We start from the raw sequence: 14218 nt of genomic DNA, 5'->3' as shown, positions 1-14218 counted from the left end.
CTGACCGGACGGGTGTGGGCTCCGGCCGTCTGGGAGAGGGAAGAGTAGGAGCTGGGTTCCTATGATAAGTTCATGGTGGTCTTCAACCATCCTCCAGAGAGCGGTGAGTGACTTGTTCAACCCCATGCAAGGTGCCCAGACCACTGCAGAGTACTCCCTCACCTTTCGGACTGTGGCAGTCTCCAGCGGCTGGAATGAGCTGGCACCCTTTTCTGCAGTGGACTGTGTGACGAGCTCCAGATGGAGATGGCATGTCGGGGTGACAACCTCCTTGGATGCGCTCATCGCGTTGGCCATCTGTCTGGATAACCTTCTTTGGGAGTGCCGGTGTCCAGTTCGCCACTCACCTCCCGCCTTTGGCTGTCCTGAGGTAGAGCCTGAACCCATGGAGGTAGGGGCCACACATCTCCGCAGCAGAGCGGCGACGCCGGAGACAGCTGATGCTCTGTTCCTGTTGCGGCTAAGAGGGGCATCAGTGGTGTCCGGCGCTTTCCAGCCTGGGGTCCACTAGAACAGCCCTGTGACATTCTGTCTCCCAGGGTAGGTGTGAGTATTCAATTATCATTCTCCGCCAAACCCTTTCTGGTTCCCATTTTGCTGGCTGTCCTTTAAGGGTTGTTTCTACAGCTCTAGTGGACTCCGGTGCCGTGGGGAACTTTATCGACCAGGCCCTCGCCTCCTCCCTGAACTTAACTTCATACCCACTCGCCTTTCCTTTCTAAGTCCTGGATATGCAACCATTGGGATCCGGCATAATTACGCACGTCACAGCACCACTCACCCTCACCGTGGGACCCAAGCACCAGGAAAGCCTTCCCTTCCTCATCACTGCACCCGTACACGAAGTCATCCTGTGGCTCCAACTTCATAACCCCACCATCTCCTGGTCAAAGATGACAATCACCAGAGCACCTGCTTTCCCGCACCCTGTGATTCCACATCGGTGGAGGGCCCTGTGAGTGTCCTCCAACCCATCAATCGGCCCCCCCGTTTCGTTGGCCCTGTGTTTTGGGACGTAGATGTGAATATCTGCCAGGCTCTGGAGAGGGAGCCCGCTCCTGCTACATGCCCTCCAGAGGGAATCTACGTCCCCACGTTGGTGAGAGATTGGCTGTTAATCCTGGCACACATCCCTCGCCTATGGGCAGCCAGATATCACCCACACCATCTAATCCCTTTCCAATAAATACTGGTGACCCACTTTGGTGCAGGACGTCACCCACTATGTTAAGTCATACTCAATTTAAATGTTCCCAGCACGCTCCAGCAGGGAAACTACTTCACCTTCCTGTGCTTCAGCAGCCTTGGTCACATCTGTCCATAGACTTTGTAATGTATCTCTCTCTTTCTGATGGGTTTTACCACTATTCTGGTTGTTGACAGATTCTCGAAATCCTGTTTTATCCCTCTCTGGTCTACCTACCACTCTCCAGGTCACCGAGGCACTAGTCCAGCAGGTTTTCCGGCACTGACTTTCCAGAGGACATCATTTCCGACCTTGGTCTCCAATTCATGTCGCGGGTCTGGAAAGCCTTTATGGAGAAGCTGGGGGGGCGCAGTCAGCCTCGCATCTGGGTATCGGCCTCAGTCTAACGGGCAGGTGGAGAAGACCAACAAGGAGCTAGGGAGGTTCCTAAGGAGACACTGCCAGGACCGGCAGGTGGAGTGGGTCCGGTTACTTCCCTGGGTGGAATATGCTCAGAACTCACTTCGTCACTCCTCCACCGGGCTGACTCCCTTCCAGTGCGTCCTGGGATGTCAGCCGACCCTGGCTCTGTGGACTCCAAGCCAGACAGAGGCCCCTTCAGTGGACGAGTGGTTCCGGCATCAGGACCAGTGAGGCTCCCGTGTTCCATCCTGGTGATCGCGTCTTGCTCTCAACCAGGAACTTCCCGCTCTACCTGCCCTGGTGGAAGCTGAGACTCCAGTTTGTGGGGCCCTTCAAGGTCCTTCGTAGGGTCAATGAGGTAACCTATCGTTTAGAACTCCCCACCAACTACCAGATCTCACCCTCCTTTCATGTTTCCCTCAGGCTGGTGGTTCCTGGCTGATGCCATTCACAGCAACACCCCTCCCCTGTACATCGAGTGGACCCCCGCCTATGCTGTTAGGTCCCTTCTGGACTCCTGACGTTGTGGGGGTCGGCTTCAGTACTTGGTGGACTGGGAGGGGTATGGTCCTGAGGAGTGCTCTCAGGGGTACTGTCACCTGCTCCCTCTGGCGGTCGACGTTGCCAGTCTACTAACCACCGGTCCTGGCAACCTACATTGCACACATGGACTTCATCACCACCCTGATTACTCTCCCTTCATATAGTCTTTGGGCAGTTTTGGTTACGTTCAGTACGCTTCTCCTGTTTTTGTATTTTCTTAATGTTCATTTTTAAATGTTCGGCAACTGCTTGTGACTCCCTGCGTATATGTTACAATAATGAAATATCAGAACGAGCAATGTCTCAGTCCGGAATATGTATATGATGGTGTGTCTAGCTAGTATGGACAGTATATTAATAGCAAAGGTGTACTGCAGTAGTTATATAGGCTGAGCCTTGGCTAGACTACTGTGTGTGTGTATATACTGAACAAAAATATAAACGCAACATGTGAAGTGTTTCATGAGCTGAAATAAATAATGACACCAGAACAGGACCTCAGCATCCGGCTTCTTCACCTGTGAGATCGTGAGACCATTTCAATTGACTGATTTCCTTAACTGTAAGTCGGTAAAATCTTTGGAAATGTATTTTTTTTCGTTCTTCACTGTACATATGACGTGGGTGAAACCGTATGTAAACATCAGTGTTCAATGACTATGGACCTAGGGCAGCAGCATCTACGGTGCAGGGTAGAGCACTTAATCTACATTTCCAGACAAGGCAATTTTTCGGTTGCCTGTGATTTCAAGTTTTTTTTTTTTTTTCAAGTACGTGCCAGGATAGCAGCAATAGTTGCTCAGTGAAACTACATTCTTTGGTAAGTACCGACTGTAATTTGACATTAACTTCTTATGGCTGGGGGCAGTATTGAGTAGCTTGGATGAATAAGCGTAAACTGCCTGTTACTCAGGCCCAGAAGCTAAGATATGCATATTATTAGTAGATTTGGATACAAAACACTCTGAAGTTTCTAAAACTGTTTGAATGATGTCTGAGTATAACAGAACTCATATGGCAGGTAAAAACCTGAGAAAAAATCCAACCAGGAAGTGGGAAATAGGAGGTTTGTAGATTTGCCTATCCAATATACAGTGTCTATGGGGTCATATTGCACTTCCTAAGGCTTCCACTAGATGTCAAGTCTTTAGAACCTTGTTTCAGGCTTCTACTGTGAAGGATGAGGGAATGAGAGCTGTTTCAACCAGGTGTCTGGCAGAGTGCCATGAGCTCAGAAAGGCGCGCCCCCGTGAGAGGTAGCTGCGTTCCTTTTCGTTTCTAAAGACAAAGGAATTCTCCGGTTGAAACATTATTGAAGATTTATGTGTAAAAACATCCTAAAGATTGATTCTATACATCGTTTGACATGTTTTTACGAACTGTAATGGCATTTTTTGACTTTTTGTCTGGCCTGCGCGTCATGAATTTGGATTTTTGAACTAAACGTGCGAACAAAAAGGAGGTATTTGGACATAAATTATGGACTTTATCGAACAAAACAAACATTTATTGTGGAACTGGGATTCCTGGGAGTGCATGCTGATGAAGATCATCAAAGGTAAGTGAATATTTATAATGCTATTTCTGACTTCTGTTGACTCCACAACATGGCAGGTACCTGTATGGCTTGTTTTTGTGTCTGAGCGCCGTACTCAGATTATTTGAATGGTGTGCTTTTTCCCTAAAGTTTTTTTGAAATCTGACACAGCGGTTGCATTGAGAAGTTTATCTAAAGTTCCATGTATAACACATGTATCTTTTATCAATGTTTATTATGAGTATTTCTGTAAATTGATGTGGCTCTCTGCAAAATCACCAGATGTTTTGGAGGCAAAACATTACTGAACAACGCGCCAATGTAAACTGAGATTTTTGGATATAAATATGAACTTTATCGAACAAAACATACATGTATTGTGTAACATGAAGTCCTATGAAGATCATCAAAGGTTAGTCATTAATTATATTGTCACGCCCTGGCCTTAGTTATCTTTGTTTTCTTTATTATTTTAGTTAGGTCAGGGTGTGACATGGGGGATGTATGTGTTTTGTATTATCTAGGGGTTTTGTATGTTTATGGGGCAGTGTCTAGTCTAGGTGTATGTATATCTATGGTTGCCTAGATTGGTTCTCAATTAGAGACAGCTGTCTATCGTTGTCTCTGATTGGGAACCATATTTAGGCAGCCATATTCATTAGGTAGTTCGTGGGTGATTGTCTATGTGTAAGTTGCCTGTGTCTGCACTTGTTTAAATTATAGCTTCACGTTCATTTGTTGTTTTGTAAGTCTGTTAAGTATTCTTCGTTACGTTATAATAAATTAGAAGAATGTATTTGTATCACGCTGCGCCTTGGTCCTCTCTTCAATGTTACGACGAACGTGACATGTATCTCTATTTCAGTTTTTTGTGACTCCTCTCTTTGGCTGGAAAAATGGCTGTGTTTTTCTGTGACTAGGTACTGACCTAACATAATCAGATGGTGTGCTTTCGTCGTACAGCCTTTTTGAAATCGGACACTGTGGTGGAATTAACAACAAGTTTATCTTTAAAATGGTGTAAAATACTTGTATGTTTGAGGAATTTTAATTATGAGATTTCTGTTGTTTGAAATTGGCGCTCTGCACTTTCACTGGCTGTTGTCAAGTCCAATCTCAGCCGTAAAAAGTTAAGCTGGAAAAGTTGGTGAATGGCTTCCTGGGCTTGAAAGAGAATTGTCATATTCAACATATCCTGTAAAGACAGATTCTGGTTCAAGACTCGACCAACGGACGGGGTGGGTGGTGGCAAACCTGACGACTTGAGGGCAGTGGGTTCTGAACAACAAAGGTATACAAAAACTTTTGTGGGGGAATTGTACCACAACCCCAAAAAAGCACTTTGGCGAATGGAAGGGGCATGTGCTCTGCACAGGTAGAGCCTTAGACCAGAGGGGATGGCTGAAGTTTTATGGGCTCCATACCAATTGTGCTATTTTTGTTTTTTCATGTTTGTAACTTATTTTGTACATAATGTTTCTGACACTGTCTTATGACCGAAAAGAGCTTCTGGATATCAGAACAGTGATTACTCATCTTGAAGTGAACAATATTTTTTTTTGAGTCAGATGCAAAGGATTTACTGCGGCTCCCAGAACAGGCCCAAATCCCCGTCATTCACATGAAGAGGAGACCCTGATACAGGGGCCGCAGATCTGGGTGCCTTGAGAATTCGTCAGCGAGTGGATAACCCGCCTCTACCATCTGTCCTATTGGCCAGCGTGCAATCATTGGAAAATAAATTAGATGAGCTCCATTCGAGACTATCCTACCAACGGGACATTAAAAACGAATATCTTATGTTTCACCGAGTCATGGCTGAACGACGACATGGATAATATACAGTTGGCTGGGTTTTCCGTGCATCGGCAAGACAGAACAGCTACCTCCGGTAAGACGAGGGGTGGTGGTTTGTGTCTATTTGTCAATAACAGCTGGTGCGCGATCTCTAAAATTAAGGAAGCCTCAAGTTTTTGCTCGCCTGAGGTAGAGTACCTCATGATAAGCTGTAGACCTCACTTTTTAACGAGAGAGTTTATCTATATTTTTTTGCAGCTGTCTATTTCCCACTACAAACCAATGCTGGCACTAAGACCGCACTCAACGAGCTGTGTAAGGCCATAAGCAAATAAGCAAATGCTCATCACGAAACGGCGCTCCTAGTGGCCGGGGGACTTTAATGTAGGAAAACTTAAATCCGTTTTACCTAATATCTATCAGCATGTCACATGTGCAACCAGAGGAAAAAAAACTCTAGACCACCTTTACTCCACACGCAGAGACCTGTACAAAGCTCTCCCTCGCCCTCCATTTGGCAAATCTGACCATAACTCTATCCTCCTGATTCCTGCTTACAAGCAAAAACTAGAGCAGGAAGTACCAGTGACTCGCTCAATACGGAAGTGGTCAGATGACACAGATACTAAGCTACAACACTGTTTTGCTAGCACAGACTGGAATATGTTCTGAGATTCATACCACATGAGTAATCGGCTTCATCAATAAATACATCGATGACATCGTCCCCACAGTGTTCGTAAGTACCAGAAGCCATGGATTACAGGCAACATCTGCACTGAGCTAAAGGCTAGAGCTGCCGCTTTCAAGGAGTGGGACACTAATCCGGACGCTTATAAGAAATCTCACTATGCCCTCTGACGAACCATCTAACAGGCAAAGCGTTAATACAGGACGAAAATTGAATCTTACTACACCGGCTCTGACGCTTGTCGGATATGGCAGGGCTTGCAAACTCTTACGGATTACAAAGGGAAGCCCAGCTGCGAGCTGCCCAGTGACACAAGCCTACCAGACAAGCTAAATTACTTCTATGCATGGTTCGAGGCAAGCAACACTGAAGTATGCATGAGAGCACAAGTTGTTCCGGATGACTGTGTGATCAATCTCTCTCTCGCCAATGTGAGTAAGACCTTTAAACAGGTCAACATTCACAAGGCTGCAGGGCCTGACGGATTACCAGGATGTGTACTCAGAGTATGTGCGGACCAACTGGAAAGTGTCTTCACTGACATTTTCAACCTCTCCCTGACCGAGTCTATAATACCTATATGTTCCAAGCAGACCACCATAGTCCCTGTGCCCAAGCACGCCAAGGTAACCTGCCTAAATGACTACCAAACCATAGCATTCACATATGTATATGTGAATGTATAAAATTTGATTTGATTTGATTTGTAGCCATGAAGTGCTTTGAAAGGCTGGTCATGTCTCACATCATCACCATCATCCCAGAAAGCCTAACCCACTCCAATTCGCATACCGCCCCAACAGATCCACAGATGACACAATCTGAATTGCACTCCACACTGCCCTTTCCCACCTGAACAAAAGGAACACCTACGTGAGAATGTTGTTCATTGACTATAATACGTTCATCAACATAGTGCCCTCAAAGCTCATCACTAAGCTAAGGACCCTGGGCCTAAACACCTCCCTCTGCAACTGGATCCTGGACTTCCTGACAGGCTGCCCCCAGGTGGTGAGGGTAGGCAACAACACATCTGCCATGCTGATCCTCAACACGGGGCCCCCTCAGGGGTGCATGCTTAGTCCCCTCCAGTACTCCCTGTTTACCCACGACTGCGTGGCCAAGCACGACTCCAACACCATCATTAAGTTTGCCAACAACACAACGATGGTAGGCCTGATCACCAACAACGATGAGACAGCCTATAGGGAGGAGGTCAGAGACCTGTCAGTGTGGTGCCAGAACAACAACCTCTCCCTCAAATTGAGGGCTTCGAGCAGGTTGAGGGCTTCAAGTTCCTTGGTGTCCACATCACCAACAAACTATCATGGTCCAAACACATCAAGACAGTCGTAAAGAGGGCACGACAACACCTAAATCCCCCTCAGGAGAATGAAAATATTTGCCATGGGTCCTCAGATCCTCAAAAGGTTCTACAGCTGCACCATCGAGAGCATCCTTACTGGTTGCATCACTGCCTGGTATGGCAACTGCTCGGCATCCGACCGCCAGGCGTTACAGAGGGTAGTGCGTAGGGCCCAGTACATCACTGTGGCTAAGCTTCCTGCCATCCAAGACTTCTATACCAGGCGTTGTCAGAGGAAGGCCCTAAAAATTGTCCAAGACTCCAGCCACCCAAGTCATAGACTGTTCTCTCTGCTACCGCATGGCAAACGGTACCGGAGCGCCAAGTCTAGGACCAAAAGGCTCCTTAAAAGCTTCTACTCCCATGCCATAAGACTGCTGAGCAGTTCATCAAATGGCTACCCGGACTATTTGCATTGACCCCCTTTTTTACGCTGCTGCTATTCCCTATTTATTATCTATGCATAGTCCCTTTACCCCTACCTACACGTACATATGACCTCAATTACTTCGACTAACCCATACCCCGGCACATTGACTCGGTACCGGTACCCCCCATATATAGCCTCGTTGTTATTTTATTGTGTTACTTTTTTAACTTTCGTTTATTTAGCAAATATTTTTCTACTCTGCATTGTTAGTTAAGGGCTTGTAAGTAAGCATTTCACCATAAGGTCTACACTTGTTGTATTCGGCGCATGTGACAAATAAAATGTTTTATTTGATTTGATCTGTGTACGTGCCTGGAGCTGGGACAGACAACAAAAGCCTTCTTCACTGACTGTTTTGTACTAAAACAACCTCGTTACCGGGGGCGGCAGGCTGGGAAACACACTCATACTGTAGTTGCTATGACACAAGTATCCCCAACACCTACTCATTCCTAGTGCTGGCTTTCCCAGCATGTTCTTATTCTCGCCACGAAGTTACAGTCTGCATGAATTTTATGTGTGGCGGAGTTCATTGAACACAAAGTTTAGCATTCTTTGAGTGTATGCACATTGGCAATTGAATAGGCGTAGAAAATACTTTTTCTCTATCATGTTTGACTATTTCTAATAAAAACAGAGATGGAGGATATAACATAAATAGGGAAAATGCATATAAAATTAACAATGAAAATGGGTGCTTTGATTTCTTAATTCTGACTGTTTCCCTTGTCAAACAGGAGAGCATATTTGAGTTCTTGATAAATATGGCATTTTGGCTGAGGGGAGGACGCAGGTGGCATGCCAGCATGTGATCCAGGTGCTCTGGTATCATGGCACAGTGATAATGACACCACTGTGCAGTCTGGAACACAATGTACCTGAAGAGTTTTTGCATTTCATGTTTTTGGGGGTGGTTGGCGACTTGATAGGAGACGTTTCTGGGTCTGCGTCATCGCTCTGGTTTTGGTCAATGTCACTTTCCTCCGGAACTGAAATATCTACAGTACACCAAGCGCAAAACAGGTCAGTACATACCACATTCTAGACACATGTCATGATACAAATCCTGTGCTATATTCATATAAATAGCCCAATATTCCTTTTAAGAAGCACCAATAAGGACATAACCCACCCACCCCACCCGCCCCTTAGCTGGATTACCTTGTTTAGACACAATGGTCTCCTCTGCCTTGTCTGTCTTGCCCTCTCCCTCGTCAGGGATCTTACTGGTGATGGGGCTGGTGACATAAAGCTTATTGATGTCCAGGGTGGTCTTGCTGAAGGGGGACATGGAGGAGTACATGCTTGCATAGCCGTTGGAGGAGCAGCTGAGGGCGGCCAGTTCCAGAGCCTTGCCCCCAGTGATGATGGGGATGTTGAGGGAGAGTTTACGGCGGCGGTTAGGGGACGATGTCTTGGTGATGGCCAGGGGAGGGGGGGAGGAGAACTTACGGCTGGCCCTGGGGGATTTGGGAGGCTCCCCATATAGGAGTTTATTGTTCTGACTGCTGGCGAAGAACAACTCCAGGGATCTGCATCATTAAAAAACAACACATTTTATTGTAGTCAGAAGGATGTACTGTAGCGTTGTACTTTAGCACTTCAGTGTGTTGCAAATAACAAGGAGATCAGAATTATCCATGTCTTTTTGTGTTGTATTGATAGTCCAGTGTGGCTCAGTTGGTAGAGCATGGCACTTGCAGCGCGAGGCTTATGGGTTCGATTCCCACGGGGGACCAGTACGAATGAAAATGTATGCACTCACTACTGTAAGTCGCTCTTGATAAGAGTGTCTGCTAAATGACTAAAATGTAAATAAATCAATACATTGTCAACAGCAACAAGGCAAGATGGTGCTTCTGCAGTCCCGCTTGTCATATTTGAATATGATACAATGTTGCTGAAAACCTCTCCCACTCACTGCCACCCTCCTTGCGACCTCACGGGTTCCCATAAATAGCACAGCGAGTGACAGAGCAAATAGCCATGCTGCTGACACAAGTATCAGAGTGGCGGTGGCTCACAGAGACATGACAGGCTCCACATGAAAACATGCTGCATGGTGTGGGCATGGGGAGGGAGCTCCCCCTGATCTGAGCCTGGGTCCTAGGCTCACACTCCTGGGACGGAGAGAGGGTCAGCGCTGCTCTGGTCGACAACATGCACCATAAATATGTCATACTATAGATCCTCTGCAGAACAGAGAGGGTGGGGTCCTGCAGCAGAGAGGCCAGTTGCTAAGGTGACAGCGACAAAGCCCTGCTGAGACGCTCTTAGGCAGGCAGAAGAAGAGGCTGGGCCCAATTACTGCCTTCTCACACAGAACACACACCAACCACACTGACACACACAGACATGACCTCTACCCAGCTCTCCTCACCTCACCTTCCATCACACACACATACATGACCTCTACCCAGCTCTCCTCACCTCACCTTCCATCACACACACAGACATGACCTCTACCCAGCTCTCCTCACCTCACCTTCCATCACACACACAGACATGACCTCTACCCAGCTCTCCTCACCTCACCTTCCATCACACACACATGCAGGCACGCAGACACACAAACACGCGCCCACGCACATGCACCCACCCACACACACACACGCACAAACGCACACGGTAAAGAAGTAATACTGTGGGCTGTGGAAAAAGAGCTGTGAGGAGATTAGTGGTGGGCTAGAGGAGAGAGAGGCAGCCAGAGGAGGCCAGAGGCTGCTGGGCCTGTCAGGGGATGTTATCATCACCAGCACTAACTACAGCCCTCTTTACTGTGTAGGGGCCATGGCCATGCAAAAACACTGACAATGTATCATCTTTAAACAGCACTAGGCATGAGATAGATTTAGAGATTTTTCTTCTTGGTCAAAGTCAAGGCTAAATGGTAAAGCATTAGCAGCTCTTTTATGGCCTTACCGGGCTGGGATGGCACTGATGGGCTTTTTGTAGATAGTGATGAGTTTGTCCAGCACCACATCGGCGCTGGTGAACACGCGGTAGGAATGCAGGAAGGTGTTGAGGAAGTCGATCGAGAGGAAGCGCAGGTCGGTCAGTCTCTCTAGAAGTCTTTCCACACTGGCATAGCGGATCTGCAGCACCTTACATGAGTTCATCATCTTACTGAAACGGATGTCCACGTCATCGCAGTACAGGCTGGCGTCAGACCTGCTCACAGAAAAAACCCACAAACACATATGAAAACACTAGAACACACAAATAAAGACACCATGATAATCCCATTGACTGTTTGGCTGTAGTTGTGAATGGGGCTTACTTGATCATCTGTGGCACGGTGACTTTAGAGTTCTCCTCAAATGCATTCATCATAAGCCCATTGCAGCGGATGTTGTCTATGCACTGTAAGAGAGAAGAAGGGAAGGTTAAGGGAGAGGAAAGGTGTGAGTACAGCCACTCTGCAGACAGACATCCAGGCCACATGTCTCCCTGCTGGAGACAGACAGACGTGATGCATGCAGAGTAAAGCAGAGGAGAGCAGAGCAGACGTGCCTGGCTGATGTCACTGGTCCAGGCAGATTTCTCCTGCCGCGAGGAGGCCACTAGGATCACTGTGAACGACTGGCCTTCTTTAGGCTCCACCACGATTTTAAAGTCCAGGTGCTCCATGTCCTGTACACCCTTGTCTGGTTTGGCTTTGGGCAAAACAAACACAGAGGTGAATAGGAGAAATGGGTCATTACCATGGCATAAATGAGAGGTTTATTGTACTTCTAAATGATGATGAACAGATGAAACTTGCAGGGAGGCTATAGCTAGTATACTTCATAAAAGTGTAATACTAAACGTATCATATGTTACACTCTACATACAGTAAGCATATGTGCTCCATATTTCAGTGAGATATGAATGAAACAGTGCAGTGCTTACACTCATCATCTGTCCCCTCTGGGTCTTCCAGAAGAGTGCAGTCAATAAGAGAGACCACTCCATTCTGAGAACAACATACAATATGCATAAGCACACTCACAACCACATTCCAAGAATCCCCTCCACTACTGAATAATCAATAACAATATGACTTACATTATTATGTAGCAACACATATAGACCTACAGGTCAATAAAAAGAGTAAATCAGCACCCAAGTAATAAGGGACTCCTTAAGAGGATGGGTTGACTTCAATATCATAGGACCATGATTATAAGTATTGGTATTAACGAAAGCCTCATCTATGTATTGTAATTTATTTTGGTCCAGGATGCATCTTAAGAGATTGTATAGTAGGCTCAGCAGCCCAGGGCAGGCCCACCTTGGTGAGGTGCAGCTTCCCTCCAGAGCCCCTGGTGCAGATGATGACATGCTTGGAGAAGAGGAAGCACTGCCTCTCCCCTTCCTTCTTCAGAGTCAGAGAGCCCAGTCGCCCACGGGTAATCTTACCCTTCTCACTCATTGGCACCTGGATGAGAGAGCCTGTATGGCAGAAGGGGGAGAGACATACAGCAGGGAGTCCAGTTAGTGATGAGAGCCCACAGATCAACTGTACTGCAAGACTGGGAGAGGCCTCCTTCACCTGTTCAATGACTGGGGGGGATATATACATACTGTAGGGTTAAACCATATCTCTATATGATTTTCCTTTTCTTTATATGTCCATCAATGTCCGTTGGGGATGTATGACATTTACAGTCCCTGGCTCACTGTCGGATTGCCTCCCAACAGCCTGATTACCCTTGGAAATGAAAGAGTCGGCCCACTTTCAGTACATGCTATAAAGGCAGACAGGATTATATTGCCCAAGCCGCTGGTTAAGTCTTTCCTTATGGAGGCTCAGGTAGGCCTATGGAGGTTTGAAGTTGTGAGAACACAAAGGCACTGGCAGTCAAACAGTTGCGAGGTAGAAAATCCACCTCTATGTTTCTGCCTTTATGTGGGATCTTGGGTTCCTTTGTGTATCTTCTCTCAGAGCTTACCTTGTCTGACAAACGTCTGGCTGGTGTCAAGGAGGATCTCGCAGCCTTCTACGATCATGCGCTCAATGGCCAGGTTCTTCCTGATGTTCTCTGTCTCACTCACCTCGTCATGCATGATTCTAGGGGCAGAGAGGTTGGTCTTTTCACATTTGGAATGTCATTGTATTCACTGTCAGTGTGTATGCATTCTGTACAGTAAGCATGGTAAACTGAGGTGTCCTGTGTGCTGCTTTGGCGCTATAAGGTGGTAGGGCAGGTGTACCTGGACAGCTCCTCCAGCTTTGACTTGGCGTAGTCCAGACTTGTCCTCTCCACATGCTCATGTGGTGTGTGGGCCAGGAGCTCATGGAGAGTAAGAATGTAGCGGGGAATCTGGAGTGACAGAAAATGAATAGGGGCAGGTGAATCACACACACTTGCATACAAGATTGCGTACACACACACACACACACACACACACACACACACACACACACACACACACACACACACACACACACACACACACACACACACACACACACACACACACACACACACACACACACACACACACACACAATCAAACTCATTGCAGCAGATCAGTAGGGACTTCTAACGCACATTCTCAGTCATCAGCAGAAATGTATTACCAACACAGCAGAGTCCAAAGTAGACCCCAGTGGAGCAGACTGCACTGAAACTGCATGCCTTGACAGAAAAGAGCCATTATGAAACCCTGAGCTTCACAAACAACCAGTTTATGTGTTTATGAAAATAACAACAGGGATATTCATGTGAGACAAATATCTGCTCTGTTGTTGGTGATCAATGGAGGAGCATTTGTCTGAAGAGAGAGAGCTGTTTGAGCTGAGAGACGGGGACTGGACAGTCAATGAGAAGACAGTGGAATGTACAGTACTGTATGCCTACCTGGAACATGGGGTAGGTGAGGAAGGTCTCCAGAGTCCTATCCTCACAGTCTGGCTTGGCCTCATACTGCTTCAGCAGCTTGTCAAAGTCTCGGTTCTGTTTACAGTGTGCCAGGATCTGCAGACTGTATTGGTGGTTCCTCACAAACTCCTGGTAGATGTTCAACATTGGCAGCAGGATGTCAAACAGGTCAGCTGTGAAGAGAGAGGACCAACAAGTGAATGAGAGATTGATAGATGATGTATGAGGTCAATTGGGACATAGTATTATCATATTCATCCATCCATTCCCTGAAAAAAGCACTTTAGTCAGCTTACCCAAAACTAATGTTGGCCAGCTTGCTATTCTTGCTTTCAACCCTTGGTAGAATATTTGATGCAGAAACATGATGGTCTCACT

General features: G+C 46.7%; 1 protein-coding gene across 1 annotated transcript in view; it reads right to left on the bottom strand.

Annotated features, from left to right (window-relative positions):
• The window catches only part of rasgrf1 (Ras protein specific guanine nucleotide releasing factor 1), a 34240-nt gene that overhangs the window by 11633 nt on the left and 8389 nt on the right, over window positions 1-14218 (bottom strand). Inside the window, exons 6-16 of the mRNA XM_071416799.1 lie at window positions 14137-14216; window positions 13820-14013; window positions 13170-13279; window positions 12908-13026; window positions 12247-12407; window positions 11865-11928; window positions 11487-11629; window positions 11254-11336; window positions 10896-11144; window positions 9135-9505; window positions 8852-8971 (exon numbers count right to left, since the gene is read on the bottom strand). Coding sequence (XP_071272900.1) covers window positions 8852-8971; window positions 9135-9505; window positions 10896-11144; window positions 11254-11336; window positions 11487-11629; window positions 11865-11928; window positions 12247-12407; window positions 12908-13026; window positions 13170-13279; window positions 13820-14013; window positions 14137-14216 — 1694 coding nt within the window. The remainder of the gene's footprint in view (window positions 1-8851; window positions 8972-9134; window positions 9506-10895; window positions 11145-11253; window positions 11337-11486; window positions 11630-11864; window positions 11929-12246; window positions 12408-12907; window positions 13027-13169; window positions 13280-13819; window positions 14014-14136; window positions 14217-14218) is intronic.

The sequence above is a fragment of the Salvelinus alpinus genome, chromosome 9 (assembly GCF_045679555.1).
Source record: "Salvelinus alpinus chromosome 9, SLU_Salpinus.1, whole genome shotgun sequence".
Lineage (NCBI taxonomy): Eukaryota > Metazoa > Chordata > Actinopteri > Salmoniformes > Salmonidae > Salvelinus > Salvelinus alpinus.
The sequence above is the reverse complement of the archived record's forward strand: the minus strand, read 5'-3'. Positions and strand labels throughout refer to the sequence as shown.